This window comes from Mesoplodon mirus (assembly GCF_964341445.2).
Source record: "Mesoplodon mirus genome assembly, chromosome: 15".
Lineage (NCBI taxonomy): Eukaryota > Metazoa > Chordata > Mammalia > Artiodactyla > Ziphiidae > Mesoplodon > Mesoplodon mirus.
In genome coordinates this window covers 14,941,500-14,955,073 of record NC_138991.1, presented here as the reverse complement: position 1 = coordinate 14,955,073, position 13,574 = coordinate 14,941,500, and the positions used below count along the sequence as shown (strand labels likewise).

At 50.4% G+C, this 13,574-nt stretch overlaps 1 protein-coding gene across 2 annotated transcripts; it reads right to left on the bottom strand.

The window, feature by feature from the left end:
- Positions 1-86: 86 nt before the first annotated feature.
- Positions 87-13,572, bottom strand: ACOT8 (acyl-CoA thioesterase 8). Of its 2 annotated transcripts, none has more exons than XM_082643746.1 (6): positions 13,355-13,572; positions 11,945-12,081; positions 5,906-6,131; positions 2,856-3,013; positions 2,137-2,331; positions 87-324 (listed from the first exon to the last, which is right to left on the bottom strand). In XM_082643746.1, the coding sequence occupies exons 1-6, from the start codon at positions 13,471-13,473 to the stop codon at positions 206-208; spliced, it is 954 nt and encodes a 317-aa protein (XP_082499872.1). In that variant the 5' UTR covers positions 13,474-13,572; the 3' UTR covers positions 87-205. The 2 variants fall into 2 exon arrangements, with proteins under 2 accessions (XP_082499872.1, XP_082499873.1); XM_082643747.1 differs by lacking the exon at positions 87-324 and adding an exon at positions 332-1,999.
- Positions 13,573-13,574: the final 2 nt, after the last annotated feature.

The following is a 13,574-nucleotide window of genomic DNA, read 5'->3' as shown; positions in this document are numbered from 1 at the left end:
GGACTCTGGCCCAGGAGTCCTGGGGTTGATGGCTGGAGGGAGGGCTGCAGTTCCGGCCCAGGGGGATTAAAGGCCAGCAGCTCCACTGGTAGAAGTCTCTTTATTCCATGTTCAGCACGAAAGGCCCAGCCCTGGATAACTCCTGCCTCAGGAGTCGGGGGACAAGGGAGATCCTTGAAGTCCCAGACCAAGCTGGTACCTCTAGCTACAGCTTGCTCTTTGAGTCCCGGGGCTTCACTCGGATCACGCCCTCCTGGGCACAGGACATAGCCAGGACCCCATCCCGACGCCACAGCCGCCCATGAACTAGGCCCCGGGAGCCACCTGCAAAGATAAGGGAGAGAACGGCCTTCTGTTTCCTTCCACCCAGCCAAATGCCCTCCTTGAAAAACGTACAACTCAGGTTGGGCCACCCCGTGCCAGGGTACACTCAGTGTTGTGGGCACTCCCAATCGCCAAGCACCCTTTTAGGAGCCTATTATGGTTGGTCATCGGGGGTAACTCCTCCCATGGGAATCCCACTTGATGGTTTAAAAGCACTTTCATGTATCTGCCGGCTTCCTCAAAAAAATCCCAAGGGGAGACGTTCTGAGAACAGTGTGGTTCGGTAGCTCAGCTAACCAGATCTGCCCCACTTCTGGCCACCTGTGTGAGGAAACCCATCAGTTCCCTTTCCCCCCCACCCCGGTACGTGGGCCTCTCACTGTTGTGGCCTCTCCCGTTGCGGAGCACAGGCTCCGGACGCGCAGGCTCAGCGGCCACGGCTCACGGGCCCAGCCTCTCCGCGGCATGTGGGATCTTCCCGGACCGGGGCACGAACCGGTGTCCCCTGCCTCGGCAGGCGGACTCTCAATCACTGTGCCACCAGGGAAGCCCCCATCAGTTCCCTTTGTAATAAATCAAACCAGGCCCTCCAGGCTGGTAATTCATTCAAACCAACCAACCAACAAAAAAAAAAACCCACCTCCATCCCCACAGGGACAAAGGGGCTCGGAGGACAGGACGTGGAGCCATGAGACCTGGCCATCCCCCTCCCCATGTGGAGATTCTCCCTTGCTAGCCCAGGGCCTTAGTCTGATTATTTAGGAAGGGAACTGCTGGTTTCTCTTATATGCAGAACAGCTCACGTAGGCCTTGTCCCATGTTCCAGATGATGCCAGTCAAGTCCAGAGAGGCTCAGGGACTTGGCCTGAAGGCTCAGGCCAAACGTGAACCCAGGAGCCCTAACGTCAAGTGGTGGCTCCTTTATTGTGATGCTGTTGATGCCTGAGAGCCCCCCTTCCCTGAGCATAAGAAGTCCCTCAAGTTTTGTCCTTGTTTCACCAAGCAAGGCTTTTCTTTGTTTGAAATGCACTTCCTTGGAAAGGAACCCAGGGCTCTGAGACTAGGCACTGATGAACGAGTCTGGGTTTCTCTCAACACTATAAGGAGTATCCAAGCAGTGGGGCCCTTAGAGAATGCTGAGTGCCCTGACCCTCAACCAGGTTAGTTGTGAGAATCACTGAGAGAGCTTTTTTTTTTTTTTTAATTTTTTGGCTGCGCCGTGCAGCATGCGGGATCTTAGTTCCCCAAGCAGGGATCAAACCTGTGCCCCCTGCAGTGAAAGCACGGAGTCTTCACCACTGGACCGCCAGGGAAGTCCCGGGAGCTTCTTAAAAATAGTTTCCTGGATCTCATCCAAGATCTGCAGAGTCAGAATCTTAGGGATGGAATCTGAGAGTGTTCTGAAAAAGCTCCCCCAGGTGGTGGTCTGATGCGCCACCAGCTTTGGATACCTCTGTTTTAATGCAACCCTATTTGTTTAGATGGGGAAACAGGCTCAGAGAGGAGATGGGACTTGCCCAAGATCACACAGGGAATCTGAAGTGGTTCTGGGACTAGAACTGAGTCTCTGAGATAAATTGAATCATATTCCCAGCTTGTTACAGAAATGAAGAGCTGAGCAGGTGTCCCATCCTCAGGCCTCACCCTGTCATTTTGAAGACAAGGATACCACAGCCTAGGGAAGCAGAAGAGGAAGTGAGTGATCTGTGTGGTGCTCCATAGAAAGTGGGTGGGGGACGGCATCACCCAAGAAAGCAGGCTCCCTGCCCTCCCAGGGTCAGCACCCTCATCCCCCCATGGTCCCACACTCACCGGCCCAGGGGCTCTCACACTCATAGAGCATCCAGTGGTCAGCTCGGAAAGGGGCGTGGAACCACATGGAGTGATCCAAGGAGACCATGAAGTGCACCTTGTGCTGCCCCTGGTGGGGCAGCAGCGCTGTGCCCAGGAAGGCATAGTCCGAGATATAGGCTGCCACGCAGCAGTGCATCTTCATGTCGCCCTCCCCTGCAACAGATTCCGGCCCCATCAGCCCTGGGCTCCTGGGCTTTACAGCTCAGGACCTGAAGGGAGGTAGGGAGAAAGGGGCTGCCGTGCATAGGTGTGCAGACTGTTCACTGCCCAAGGGCACCTGGCCCAAGGTGTGTGTGTGTGATGGGCGATAAGGGAGACAGGGATGGGAGGGGTCAGGTGCAAGTGAGGATTGAAATCCAGTCTTCCGTCCCCAAGTCTTCCACCGTGGACCCCCGAAGGGTCTTCTTCCAATTTGCACAAAGGCACCTGATGCTTAGCAGGGGACCTGGGGAAGAATCTCGGCAAGGTGCCTTGCCTTCCCCAGAAAGGGGCAACATTAGGATTACAGTCACCTGCCCGTTCTCCCCATGCAAAGGGCTGAGCCAACCTCCCCATCATGCAGATAAGTAAACAGGCCCAGAGTGGGGAAGTGACATGCCCAAGGCCACAAAGGGCAAATGAGGTACAGGTCTAGGCCCCTGGAGAGCGTTTCCTTTCAGGCCATGGGGTCCTCTTACCAATGTAGCCCCGGGCTCGCACCCAGAACATCTGTTTGGGCTCCATGCTCTGCGGCTGGCTCAGAGTGGGTAGGTTTACCAGCTTGATCTCAATGGGCACCTCCCGGGCAGCAATTCGGTTCAGCCCCACTCGGTACTTCTCTTGAAGGTTAGGGTCCCTGAAAGTAAAGGGGAGAGGTACGGGGAGACCCAGGAAGATGGGGAGCCTGTCCTCTGAGCCGCCTCTTCTGACCCCTCTCATTCCTCCACAGGGATTCCTGACTTATCCCCAAAGCTCCCCTCCCCTCTGGCAGGCAAGATAGGATAGATTTGCATCCTTTCTTTGCCACTTATGAGCCCTGTGGCCTGGTGCAAGTTAGTCATCGGTCAGCCTTTTTCCCATCTGCAAAATGTGGATAATGACAGTCACCTACCTCATAGTAAATACTGTGAAGGAGACAAGATAAGGCATATGAAGCCAACACATCATCTAGTCATGCGGTGTACCCTGTGACAGGCCCCGTTCCAGGCATTTCACACACATGAACTCACCCGTCAATACCTCTGTGAGATCCATGCTGTTCTCACTGCCATCTGATACGTGAAGCAAGCACAGAGGGTGCAGGTAGCCTGCTCAGGAAGTGGAGGGGCGCGGGGTTCGGACCCAGCCAGTCTGGCTCCTTGGTTCACACTCTTGACCACTTCTCTATTCTAACACTCAGGAAACAGGCTGCCCTACTTGGACTGACTTACCTCACCCTGAGCAACCGGGAACGCTGTGTTCCAGGGAGCGGAGCCCATTTCCAGGGAAGCCCCTTTGCCACAGTAAGGACCACCCCTTGTGCCCCTAGGCTCTTCCCCGGGATTTCCATTTCCATCCCTATCCTTTCGAGCCCTGTCTGACAGAACCTTCTGTGATGAAGGTATGGTCTGTAGCTGCACTGTCCGCTGTGGTAGCCACGAGCTACATGTAGCTGTTGAGGGCTTGAAATGTGGCCAGTGTGACCCAGGACCAGAACTGAATTAATTCTATTTAACGTTAATTAACTTAACACAGCCACCTGTGGTTAGCGGCTTCCTTATGGGACACACAACTCTAGATTCAGGGACCTTTAAGAAAAATGTCCTCCTTTCATTTCTCAAACATTGTGGAGCTCTGACCGCATACCAGGCTCCATGCTTATTCCTCTCTGTCAAGAGTGATGTAACTACAATTTACTGAGCACTCACGGCGGGCCTTGTTGTCCTGTGTAATCCTCACAACAGCCTTATTAGGTAGAAATTCTGATTGGCACCATTTTACAACGGAGGACACAGGCTCAGAGTGGAAAAGCAACTTGCCGAACTCACACGGCTGGCAGGGACAGTCTAGATGTGAACCCAGGCTTTTCCTAGGTGCAGATGCACATCTGTTCCATCACCGGGCTGACAGCCCTGACTGCTGCACAAGGCAGCAGGGCTCTCCTTACGATACAGCTGTGAAGTCTGCAGGGCAAAAACAGCCATTCCCATGTTTTAGATGAAGAAGCAGGGCTCTGAGAGGCTGGGGAGTTGAGCAAAGCTACACAGCAGGTGGGCTCTAATAGAGGTGGAGCCCTGGCCCCAGTCTATAACCGAGCAGGACCCTGTGGATACCTCTGTCAAGTTTACGATTAACCTCCTTACCTGAACCTTTATTCCTTTTATTGTTCAAAACCTGTTCTCCTCAAGATTGAAGAGGGGAACTGTAACCGAGCAGGACCCTATGGGGCCTTCCTGGGACAGGCCCTTCCCCCATATCCTCTGCTTTATTCTCTGAAGTACCTAGATAACAGTATGTGATGCACATTTCCTGAGCTGTTTTACAGATGCTAACCACACCCCCCAGCCAAATGAAAGATGTTAACTACTTGATGACCATGAGGACATGGCCCCAGGCCTCCTGGAGCCTGAGGACTAACAGTGTTAACCCCTGTGATACTGCCCTCTTACCTCACCAATTGTGCATGAGCTGATCACATAATCCTGCGACCCTCCTCCTTTACCTGGCTTTTAAAAATGCTTTGCCAAAACCCTCCAGGAGGGACTTCCCTGGTGGCACAGTGGTTAAGAATCCATCTGCCAATGCAGGGGACGTGGGTTTGATCCCTGGTCTGGGAAGATCCCACATGCTGCGGAGCACCTAGGCCCATGTGCCACAACTATTGAGCCTGCGCTCTAGAGCCCTTCAGGGAGCTTGGGGTTTTTTAGAGCGTGAGCCACCCATCTCCTTGCATGGCCTTGGAATAAACCTTTCTCTGCTCCAAACTCCGATGTTCCGGTTGGTTTGGCCTCACTGTGCAAGTTGGGCACATGGACTTGCCGTAACAAATCCACGTGACTTGTCCTGTGTCAGGACCCAGAGCTCCTTCCACTGCGCCAGCATTTTTCCAACTGTATTAGCTGTGATTCAGGTAAGAAACCTATTTTACCAGGTGACATTCAAAATACTTAACATGCACTAAGGCAAAGGCAGCAGGGCCACAGCTCTGCAGCAGGGACCCTCACCCCTGGCAGGCATTAACTCCTAGGCTGCTGGGTCATGGGTGACCCTGGAAGTGAAGGGGGACCACTCAGGGACTGGGGAGGTATTTACCAACAGTTATAGAAGTATTTCAGTGTTTAAACAGTAGGAAAGCTGTAACAGTACCTGAACGAGCTGAGCAGGACGCCCTGCATTTCACACCATGACCCAACAACACCCACCCACGGGCACACCTGCTCTCACACACAAGTGAACTAATGTTTCACAAAAGGATGCCTGCCCTCACTACAGGCAATACACTCTAGTATCTTCTTTTCTAGTCCAGCTTCCCCGCGCCCCGCCCCCACCCCGGCCCTGCCTCATGGCTCGTGGGATCTTAGTTCCCCAACCAGGGATCGAACCCGTGCCCCCTGCAGTAGAAGCACAGAGCCCTAACCACTGGACTGCCAGGGAATTCCCTAGTCCAGCTTTTTAAAATGCTGGCCGAGATCAACTAAAGGACTCCGTGGCCTGCTAACAGGTGGCGACTGCAGTTTGAACACTGTCCTGGGACCTTGAGGTCTCTCACCTTAAATACTGGTTAATGAGGGCCTCGTGGCCAAGCAGCTCTTCCGGCGGGGGCACGGTAGGCATGGAGAACTGGTGCTGCACAGGGCTGGGCTGGGTCTTCTGGAAGGAGGCCTGGCAGATGAAGATGGGCCTACCGTGTTGCACAGCCTTCACAGAGCGCACGGAGAAGCTCACCCCTGTTCGCGTCCGTTCCACCTGGTACAGAACCGGCACCTTCGGGTCCCCTGCGGCAGGCAAAGGGCACACAGCACATGGTGAGCCCAACTGAACCCCGTAGGCCCTCTCACCATCACCATGGCTGGACAGGCCCCTCTGTTGCTTGTTCTCCATTCCTTCTCTGCTTGGTAGCTACTGACTGAGGCCTGATGAAGCCCAGGTACTGGGGAGAGAACCCTAGACCCTGTCACTGGGATGCTCCCGGTGCAGGTGGAGATCCTCTCTGTCAATAGCACAGGACAAAAGGGACACTGCCAGATTCCCTGCATTCAAAGCCCGGCTCTGACACTCACCAGCTCTGTGACCTTGGGAAAGTCACTTAACCTCTTTGAGCAGTTAACGCGTCTGTGAAATGGGGATCATCATAGTGTTCATACCTCTCAGGATTTTAATGAGGATTAAATTAGTTCAGAGTCGTAAAGTATTCAGAATAATATCTGGCACGTAGTAAGTGCTCTGTGTTTGTTTAATAAAATGCTCTCAGCTTTTGTCTTGTTCCCTCTGTGACTGGGATCTTGTCATGAACCCGGTACCATTCTTCTAGATCAGGGGTCAGCAAATCTGGCCTGCTGCCTGTTTTGTTTTTCTTTTCTTCCTTTCTTTTTTTTTTTTTTTTTTTTTTTAGAACAAGCAAAGGTTATTTATTCAGAGTTTAGTGCATCAAGGGAGTCAGCCACAATCACTTCCGCCTGGCAGAGACTCAGAGACAGACAGAGGAGCGGGAAAGCTTTATAGTGAAAAAAAAGGTTTCAGGTATGCCCTGCTTGGAGGCTGCTGGCATGGCGATAGGCAGGCTAACTAGAAGCAGGCAGCCTGTGTAATTGGTGAGGGGTGCATGTTTGGCTTTCCCCAGTTAGTCCTAAGTTGGAAGCAGGGGCAAAACTTAGGGAAGCTCTCAGTTATTCATCAAGTCCTGGCCATTAGGGGATGATCATTACAGGGACTATGGTTTGGCTTCCTGGACTGGCTGCTAGAAATGGTGGTCTGACTTTCTCCAAGCCTGACTTGTAGATAGTAGGTTGGCTTCCTGTGCTAGTTGCTACCAGTTGTGGCTCAGAGTTCTATTTTTATATATGGTTTGGCCACTGTCTGATAATTCATTCTCCCAGGAAAAGCCCGCTGTCAGTCCCTTCATCCTTAATGCAAATGGAAGTCACCTGACCCTTCTCCTTCGCTATCTGTGCTCACAAGGCAGGATGAGACACTGGCCCCAGCGTGAGGACTATTAACCCTCAATGAACAGGTCGGAGAGGGTTTTTAGAGAGAGTCTTCCTGGTGTCCCTGAAGTCCTTTAGTCTGAGTCAGACCAACCTTGGAGAACCCTGACATCTAGGTGGTAAGATGTCTTGGGGATGATTTTCAACTTTGAGATGAAAGAAGCAGGTCTAGAGAAGCATTGCTTTCTCCACCCCATCCAAATGGGGAGCCCGCCAGGCACTGGGGGCTCATTCAACAGCAATAAACACGCCTATGAAGCCCTGAAGCCCAGTGGGTTTGCTTAGGTCTGTTAGCCAGCAATGCCAAAGGGGCATTTTTAATTAGAATGGGGGCTCCTCAAGGCCAAAGGCCTTTGAGAAGGGCTTCCCAAGAGTCCAGAAACGAGACAGCTACATAAGCAGTCTGATTTCAGGGGCTGGGAAGGAGGCCTCCCTTCCCTATCAATGAACTATTAAAAAAAAAAAAAAAGCCGTCATCCAATCCTTGGGCTGCAGCTGAAATTCAGTATTTTCAGTTACTAGTGACTTACCTTTCAGTGTGAATGAGTTCCAGACCTGTTCTTTAAAATTTGTTTTGGAATAGAGCTGGTAGGCTCTGCAGTATATTGAAGGAAGCAAGATAACAGTTATGGAGTGAGTGCATTAGTTATGTGGACCTGAAACAGACAGCCAGATACTTCTCCAGCAAAGATGAGTTTCTTCAGGATCAGCAGAGAAATGCAATTCGGGGTCTGCTACCACGGTGAGCCACATGCAAGTCCCCGTCCAGCAAGAGGAGAATGCTTTTATAGAGGGGAAAAGGGAGGGCTATAGTATAGTGCAATTGGGAGGGCCCTAGTAAACAAAGAGCCCATGGTTTTTCATTGGCTGAGTCCCTGCCAGAAAGGAGTCTTTTTCCTGTCGGGCTCTGCTATTGTTACAGGGCATGAGCGCTCCCCCCTCTGGTCTCCCAACTCTACTTAATGGAGGTTTCTGTTTATGAATTTTTTTATTGTTGCTAAGGTATCTTTTCTCACGTTGGTCTCACGTTAACTATGCAAAGTGGGTCTTATCACCACTGTATAGATAGGGAAACTGATGCTATAAATAACATTTTTTGGAATATGGCCAAGCCCATTTGTTTACATACTATCTGCTATTGCTTTTGCCCACAAAACCTAAAATATTTACTATGCCTTTACAGAATAATGTTTTTTGACTCCTGCTCAAGATTCTCCATGCTTTAAACCTATACCAAGTCAGATAACACCTGTATTACATTCTTCTACCTATCTAGAGAAATACTTTTTTTTTTTAATTTTATTTTTGGCTGCGTTGGGTCTTCGTTGCTGCGCACGGGCTTTTCTCTAGTTGTGGTGAGCGGAGGCTACTCTTCATTGTGGTGCGCAGGCTTCTCACTGCTGTGGCTTCTCTTGTTGTGGAGCACGGGCTCTAGGCGCGCAGGCTTCAGTAGTTGTGGCTCGGGGCTCTAGAGTGCAGGCTCAGTAGTTGTGGCACACGGGCTTAGTTGCTCCGCAGCATGTGGGATCTTCCCGGACCAGGGCTCGAACCCATGTCTCCTGCATTGGCAGGCGGATTCTCAACCCCTGCACCACCAGGGAAGCCCTGAGAAATACTTTTTTTTTTTTTTTTTTTTTGCGGTACGTGGGTCTCTCACTGTTGTGGCCTCTCCTGTTGCGGAGCACAGGCTCTGGAAGTGCAGGCTCAGTGGCCATGGCTCACGGGCCCAGCCGCTCCGCGGCATGTGGGATCTTCCCAGACTGGAGCACGAACCCGTGTCCCCTGCATCGGCAGGCGGACTCTCAACCACTGCACCACCAGGGAAGCCCGAGAAATACTTTTTTTAATCAAAAAACAAACAAACAAAAAACCCAAACTGACATTCTATACTGGGCTTTTAGAAAGAGGATTGATATGATAAATGGCCAAGGACGAACACCTCCACCTCCCAGTATCTTTTAATTAAAAATATCATTAGCAACATTGTAAAGCAACTATACTCCAATTAAAAAATTAAAAAATATATCTATATATCATTGGAGCACGATAACTGTTTATAAATCTTCATGTACCTGGTAGAGGGTCACATCACAAACTAATAAGAGAGCTTCCCTTTTTGCCTTGCTGCCAGGAAGCTCGGAACTAACTTTTGTATAAAACTGCAATGATATGCCTTAGCCTAGTATTTTGACACAATTATTTCCCCCAAATCCTGTTACTACTAGCCTCCTGGCCCTTGACTTTTATTTATTATTACTTTTGAAAATTTTGTCCCAGGGAATTCCTTGGTGGTCCAGTGGTTAGGACTCCGCGCCTTCACTGCTGAGGGCACGAGTTCAATCCCTGGTCTGGGAACTAAAGGTCCCACAAGCCGTGTGGCCCGACCAAAAAATAAAAAACTTAATATCCTTCTTAAAAATTTTTTTTTTACCCCAAATGTTTTATTTTTTCCCATACTTAATTTTTTTGCAGACTATATTCCATTATAGGTTATTACAAGATACTGAATATAATTCTCTGTGCTACACAGTAAATCCTTGTTGCTTATCTATTTTATGTAGTTTGTATCTGTTAATCCCATACTCCTAATCTGCCTTGACTTTTATTTTATTCTAAAAATTAATTAACTGATTTACTTTTGGCCACACCACACAGCTTGCGGGATCTTAGTTCCATGACCAGGGATCGAACCCAGGCCCTCAGCAGTGAAAGCGTGGAGTCCTAACCACTGGACCACCAGGGAATTCTGACTTTTATTTTAATAGTTCTATAATAGCTGCCAATTATTTTCATCTGTCTTGTAGCCTTTCAAGAAGCAGATAGGGACACAAATAATTGGTGATTATCAGTGTTGGCACGGTTCATTTCATGCTGCCCCTGGATGGAGAATTTCCAAGGAAGTGGATGTTTCCCCCAGAACCTGAGATGGGCTCTCCCATGGTTTGGAATTATTTCCCAAGAAGGAAAGAGAAAATCACAGAAGGAGAACAAAGTGTAGAGCTTGGAGCCACACAAAGCAACTCAGGTTCAAATCCTGGCTTTGCCTACCTGAGCATTATGGGAGCTTCTTACATAACCTCTTTGGGTCCAAGGTTCCTTATACATAGAATAGTGGCAGGAATGCTGTTTACTTAAGAGGATTAAACAAGATAATGTACATAGCTGTGCACTGTAACATGCAAATTTTAATTATTCCCATAAGTTCATCATCAAAAAGTAATGATAATTACCATTTATGGAAAACCCACATCATGCCAGGCCCTGTACTAGATACTTTACCTGCAAAGACTAAGAATTCTTTTCAGAAACCAGATGATGAAAGTGATTCAGAGAGATCCAGGTAATGCCTCCACCCCCCAAAACGAAACAAAACTGTCTCACTGGGCTAGAAGGATTACAATATCAAAAGGCCAGCACTTTTGTTGGAGTTTACAACCAAATTGAGGGAACAAAGGGCGCATCTGCCCCCAGCTAGCATCAAAGTTGAGAACGGGGCTCGCCCCAAGGTAAGTATTCAAATGCTTTAGAGCAATGACTGTCACGGAAGTAAAGGAAGTAAAAGGATGGGGAGTGAGGGGCATGGGAACGTAGTATGAAAAGGTGTATTTACTATTAACTATTTTATACTTGTAAAATGAAGGCGGAAACCCATTGTCTTTTTTAATACAGATCACATATCATAAAGTTTCATAAATTCTTCTCAGCTGATGGGACCATGCAGAAGACAGAGACTCTTAAAATTGGGAGCATCTGCCTAGGAGTGAGATTTTTATGTTTCTCAAAAGGGAGCATGGTTTTTTTTTTTTTTTTTTTTTTTTTTTTTTGCAGTACGCGGGCCTCTCACTGTTGTGGCCTCTCCCCTTGCGGAGCACAGGCTCCGGACGCGCAGGCTCAGCGGCCATGGCTCACGGGCCCAGCCGCTCCACGGCATGAACCCGTGTCCCCTGCATCGGCAGGCGGACTCTCAACCACTGCGCCACCAGGGAAGCCCTGGGAGCATGGGTTTTAAAAGATTACTTTCTCCTCCTTCATTTGATCCCAGAGCTGTAAGCAGCTACAGAGATCTTGCTTGGCCCCGCCCCTTCTGCATTTTTCAGGTGGGATGAAGGAGGGGTGGGGGAGGGTGGTTATATCTCACTCAAGGTCGCCTGGTGAATCAATGGCAAAGCTCCGACTAGACTCAAGGTCTCGTTTCCCAGGCTGTTCTCTTCTCCAAGTTAAGCTGCCTGCCTCAAACTCCCAGCAGAGGTTTCAGCACCCCTCTGCGGATCCAGCACAGGACTGGCACCAGAAGGTGTATGAAGAATAAAGAACAAAAGACCCACTGGGAACAGTTAAGCACCAAAATCTTGTGCCACTGTGGGCCAGGAAACAAGTACCCAGTATCTCAGGAGGTATGGGGTCTAAGGCTCTTCCTGGCCCCAGGCCTTCTTCCTCTCTAGGCTTCCCTAAGGGCGATCAATTAACCCTCTCCCTCACCCCCCTCCCCTCCCCTCACCCCTCTACCTCTCTCCCTCTTTCTCCTCAGTCTGCTCCCCAAGGCCAGAAAGAAGTGGCTGCTGGGCCACCAGTGCTGGGGTGGGTTAAGGGAGGGGTTGGTTTACCTTTCCGAACAAAGTAACAGTGCAGGGAATGCACGTGGACATCTTCACTCACAGACTTGGCTGCAGCCACCAAAGCCTGGCCCACGATCTGACCCCCAAACAGCCGCTGGTTTGAGGGTACCCAGTAATGCCTTCCTCTGTGGGGAGAGGGAAAAAACAGGAAAGACTTGGGTGCTGGGCCACATCCCACAATTTTCAATGAGCCTCTAGTGCAGGATCTCTTAACCTGATTGGGGTTTGGGATCCTTTGAGAATCTGGTGAAAGCCTTTCCCCAGGCAAATATCCTAACACCACTCTACCTACAACTTCAAGGCCTTAAGGATGCCCCAAACTTCTGTGGACTTCAGTTAAGGATAATGAACCAATCCCCATATTTTATACTATGAGAACAGGGATCAGAGAGGGAAACTGACTTGAGCAAGGTCACACACACACAGCTCAACCATTGCCATCCCGAGCAGTATCCGGGTCGTTTGAGCCCAAGTCCAGTGTTTCTTCCATTGCCCATACCAGGGTAAGGCATAAGGCTCTCAAGCCCTTGAGTAGACCAAGATGAACCCCACAAGCTGCGGGGGGGACTGCATTAAGGTCTGCCACTTACAACCCTCAACTTGACAGCCCAGTTCGTAAAAGAACTAGATTTAGAGCTTGAAGGGCCCTCAGACTTCAAATCTAACCCCTTCAGTGCACAGATGAGGAAACTGAGGCCCCAGAGGTGAAAAGTCTTGCCCATTGCATGAGCCCAGTGGAGGATTAAGAATTTAGGTCTCCAGCTTCCCACTGCCCAGCCCAGCATTTTTCATATAATGCATTGCAAGTAGCCCTCCAGGGAGTTATTTGTAATTGGTTTAAGTGGGGCTTAGTTAATACCTAAGATAGCTTCCAATAAGCCAGGAGGAGCCTTGGAAGCCCAAACTATTAAATCCCCAGTTACAGTCAAGAATTTAAGCGGCATCAGGAAGGAAACTGGCTCAGGCCTCAGAATGAATAAAGAGCTACTAGACCCCACCTAGTGGTGGGAGGGATGAGGAATGTAAGAGGAAATTATAGTGAATATGCAGGAGCTGCGGATAAGTTTGTGCCCTTGGACAAATCACCGCCCTTTCTGGACTGGCTCTCCCTGGGACATGATTCCTCAGGGGAGGCTGCTGAGAAGGATACCTTGGGTCACCACTTTTTGCCTAGATTGACAGGACCTCCCAGAGGTGGGACTGCACAGAACCCCGCGCCGAGGAGGAAGCCGGGGCAGCCGTGTCAGGCACAAGTTCCCTCCCAATCGCGGCACAGGCATCTCGCGCAGAGCCCATCCTCGTCCAGGGGGGTACGAGCAGGGGCAATGGGGTGGCAGCAGGCAAGATCAGGAGCCTCTGACCCCAATGCGTGGGTGCGGACCCGATGCGGCCGGCTACCTGAAGAGATCCTCATCCAGCAGCTCGAGGTTGAGCACGCTGGTGACCAGGACGCTGCGGAGGTCCCTGGGTGGATCGCCGCCGCCCTGTTCGTCCTCTAGGGCTTGCGGTGACGACATGTAGCCTACTTGCTGCCGGCCTGGGACCCTGCGCTCGGGGGCACACGCGGAGACCTAGACAGAACGCGCAGCCTCCAGCAAAAGCTAAGTAACCGGAAGTC

What these genes read in the sequence shown, in the direction of transcription:
- ACOT8 (XM_082643746.1), bottom strand. Translation starts at nt 13,473, where the DNA reads ATGTCGTCACCGCAAGCCCTAGAGGACGAACAGGGCGGCGGCGATCCA. An exon ending in GCGAGCCCGGGGCTACATTG is followed by an intron (nt 2,332 to 2,855) that starts GTAAGAGGACCC and finishes AATCTGTTGCAG; the next exon opens with GGGAGGGCGACATGAAGATG. An exon ending in GTGTGAGAGCCCCTGGGCCG is followed by an intron (nt 325 to 2,136) that starts GTGAGTGTGGGA and finishes TTATCTTTGCAG; the next exon opens with GTGGCTCCCGGGGCCTAGTT.